The sequence below is a fragment of the Boleophthalmus pectinirostris genome, unplaced genomic scaffold (assembly GCF_026225935.1).
Source record: "Boleophthalmus pectinirostris isolate CB_2022bp ecotype Guang Dong unplaced genomic scaffold, ASM2622593v1 HiC_scaffold_6, whole genome shotgun sequence".
NCBI classification, from domain to species: Eukaryota; Metazoa; Chordata; class Actinopteri; order Gobiiformes; family Gobiidae; genus Boleophthalmus; species Boleophthalmus pectinirostris.
In genome coordinates, this window is record NW_026571447.1 from 2978598 (window position 1) to 2981372 (window position 2775).

Here is a 2775-nt window from a genome sequence, read left to right on the forward strand (position 1 = left end):
GTGGTGTGTTGTTGTGTGTTGTAGTGTGTTGGTGATGTGTTGGAGGTGTGTTTGGAGGAGGTGTGTGTGTTGGTGTGTTGGAGGTGGTGTGTTGTTGGTGTGTTGTTGGTGTGTTGTAGTGTGTTGGTGATGTGTTGGTGATGTGTGTTGTTGGTGTGTTGGAGTGTGTTGGAGGTGTGTTGGAGGTGTGTTGGAGGTGTGCTTACCACCACCGAGTGTGGAGTGAACGAATAATACATCAAATTGTAAAGGGATTTTGAGAGTCTGGAAAAGCACTAGGACAATTTAATACTAATGCATGATTTATTGTGAAGTCTTTAAATTATCTCCCATAACATGAAGCTGAATGTCATGAATGAATGAATTAATGAAGAGTACTACTCATTACACACCTTCTGTATTAGATCAACAACATGGTTTAAAGTTCAGATATGAGTTCATTTAGGTGAAGGTTCAGGGTAGAAAGTAGGCTATAAGGCTAGAAACTATCGGCCTATTTACAGTGTACCTCTAAATGACACTGATGACAGGAGTATGATTGACTCTTAGCTCACTTCCCTCTCACCCTGTGTAAGAGCTTATAGTCTGATGAAGGCAAATACAATCTGATAATAGCAAAATAGAAATATGTGTTGTTTCTTATATTGAACAAATAATAGATACAAAGACTGTAAATGTGAAAATTGAATATTATTATTATAGACAAGAAGCAGAGAAGAATGTTGAAAGTTTGCGTCATGCAGAGCTGTTGCAAAAATGACGTACTGCCGACTCCCTGTGGCTACTTTCTGTACTGCCATGTGAAATATGAAATGACTCATTACAGGGCTGAGTGATGCTTCACAAACTGTCTTCTTAAACTTATGCCTTAGAAACGTTTGGTCACGTGGAGACCTGAGGATTTGCTTGCACGTGCCTGGTGTGCCTGAAACTTATGGAGCTCAGATTCAGAAAAAACATCTGAACACGCTTCATCTCACCCAAGTTAGGGTCACGGACGCGGTCAAACTTCAGGCTCTTTGCCTCAGCGGACGTGTCTCGTACCGCTCCAGTTTAAACCGGCTCCTCTGACATACAACACCGCGGACCCACCCCCCGCAGGACCGGGCGAGAGCAAATATGGCTGGGACCCTCCTCATGAGGACCCTCGTGATCTCCTCCTCTGTGCCTACGAGCCGCCCGCCCGCACAGTTCCGGGGCAGTGTCTGGATTTTCTGTCGCGGACTGAAGACCGTTAGGAGCGCTCCTCTCCATGGCGTCCACCCCCTCCGCCTCGGCTCTGTCCGCGGTGCTCCGCTGTCAACGCAACATCTGGCCCGCCCCGAGCGCGCGCCTGACGGGGAGCACAGCGCGAGAGCTCCCGGTGGAGACGGCCTCGCTGTGGAACGCTTTTACGCACGGAGAGCGGATCGTCCTTGGGCGCCTGGCGCTGTCTTGTAACGGGCCGTGGAAGAAGAAGCACTCACACAAAGTGTGTCAAAGGCTTTCGCAACCCGCACACGCGCACACTGACGGGCATGCGCCTAAAAAAACTGGTGTGTCCACGCGCATCTCGCTCCGTGCGCACCGGGCCAAAGTGGCGTTTGTTTGTGAAAGCGGTGGAGAACGCACGCGCTCCGTGTGTCCGCGAGGACTGGACACTGACCAGGAGAGCGCGTGGCTCTGGGCGAGGGGCGCGTGCGTGTCTATGACGTCACTGTTGTCGCACTTTGTGATGGTTCGTCTGCGCGTGCTGTTCTGCACCCGGACAGGTCACGAGGTCGAGGGCACGAGTCAGAGAGAAGAGCCGCAGGTGAGAGCCTGAGCCTGGCTTTGTTTCTAGAAGCTTTATATCAAACTACGGACAAGTTTGGGGAGAGAAAACTGACGGGCTGGTGGCCTCTGTGAGCCCTGCAGCTGTATTCTGTCACGGACATTCACTGTACATTTGTCCTCTTCTTGTTTCAGACCTCAGGAGCAGCCACAGACTCGCGTCCAGCAGAGGGCGCTGTGCGCGGGGCCAGGATCAAGGAGGACAGACCTGACTGAGTCCAAAGCTCCGCTCAAACAAACTGTTTTTACAAAACAGAGTCACAGACTTTAGCCTTTAACCTTTGGGGACACAGCACACTCACAAGTGACACAGAATATGTGTCTATACCTCACTGACTGCAACACACACTGTTACTCAACATCTGCCAAAGTCGTAAACTAAGGGACAGAGTTAGACCTGGGTTTGTGGTTCTGTGAATGGAGCTGAATGTTTGGGGAGGCATGTTTCAAAATGTCACTTTTATATTCATTTATGTAGAATCAGTCTGATCATGATTTTGTCCAAGAACTGCAGGAAAAGGATTGGATCATAAAGTTCCATAATAATAAACAGGCTGTAACAGTTTTGTGCCAGAAGCCTCCTCTGTCCTCCTCTGTCCTCTTCTGTCATCCTCTGTTCTCCTCTGTCCTCTTCTGTCTTCTGTCCCTTCACCTGAGTTAAAAAAGGACATAAAATGGACCAGTCTCTGTATTTGACCCATCAGTGTGTTCAGATCTGAGCTCGGCTGTGTCAGCACTACCTTAGCTGGAGGAATGTTCTGTACATCCATCTTAATCGTGGTTTCCAGACCTCACTCTCCCCAGACACTTCTTCCAGCTGCTCTGGGGGGACCCCAAGGTGTTCTCAGGCCACAGAGACATACCGGCTCCAGAGTGTCCTGGGTCTAACACAAGAAGGGAACGCCCAAGACTCTTCAGCTGCGCCTCCCCACATGTAGGAGCAGCGGCTCTACTCTGAGCTCT

General features: G+C 49.7%; 1 protein-coding gene across 1 annotated transcript; it reads left to right on the forward strand.

Annotated features, from left to right (window-relative positions):
* The first annotated feature begins 834 nt into the window (after positions 1-834).
* LOC110168070 (uncharacterized) lies at positions 835-2375 on the forward strand. The gene is made up of 2 exons (XM_020933475.2): positions 835-1792; positions 1948-2375. Exons 1-2 carry the CDS (start codon positions 1253-1255, stop codon positions 2026-2028), a joined length of 621 nt encoding a protein of 206 aa, XP_020789134.2. The 5' UTR covers positions 835-1252; the 3' UTR covers positions 2029-2375.
* Positions 2376-2775: the final 400 nt, after the last annotated feature.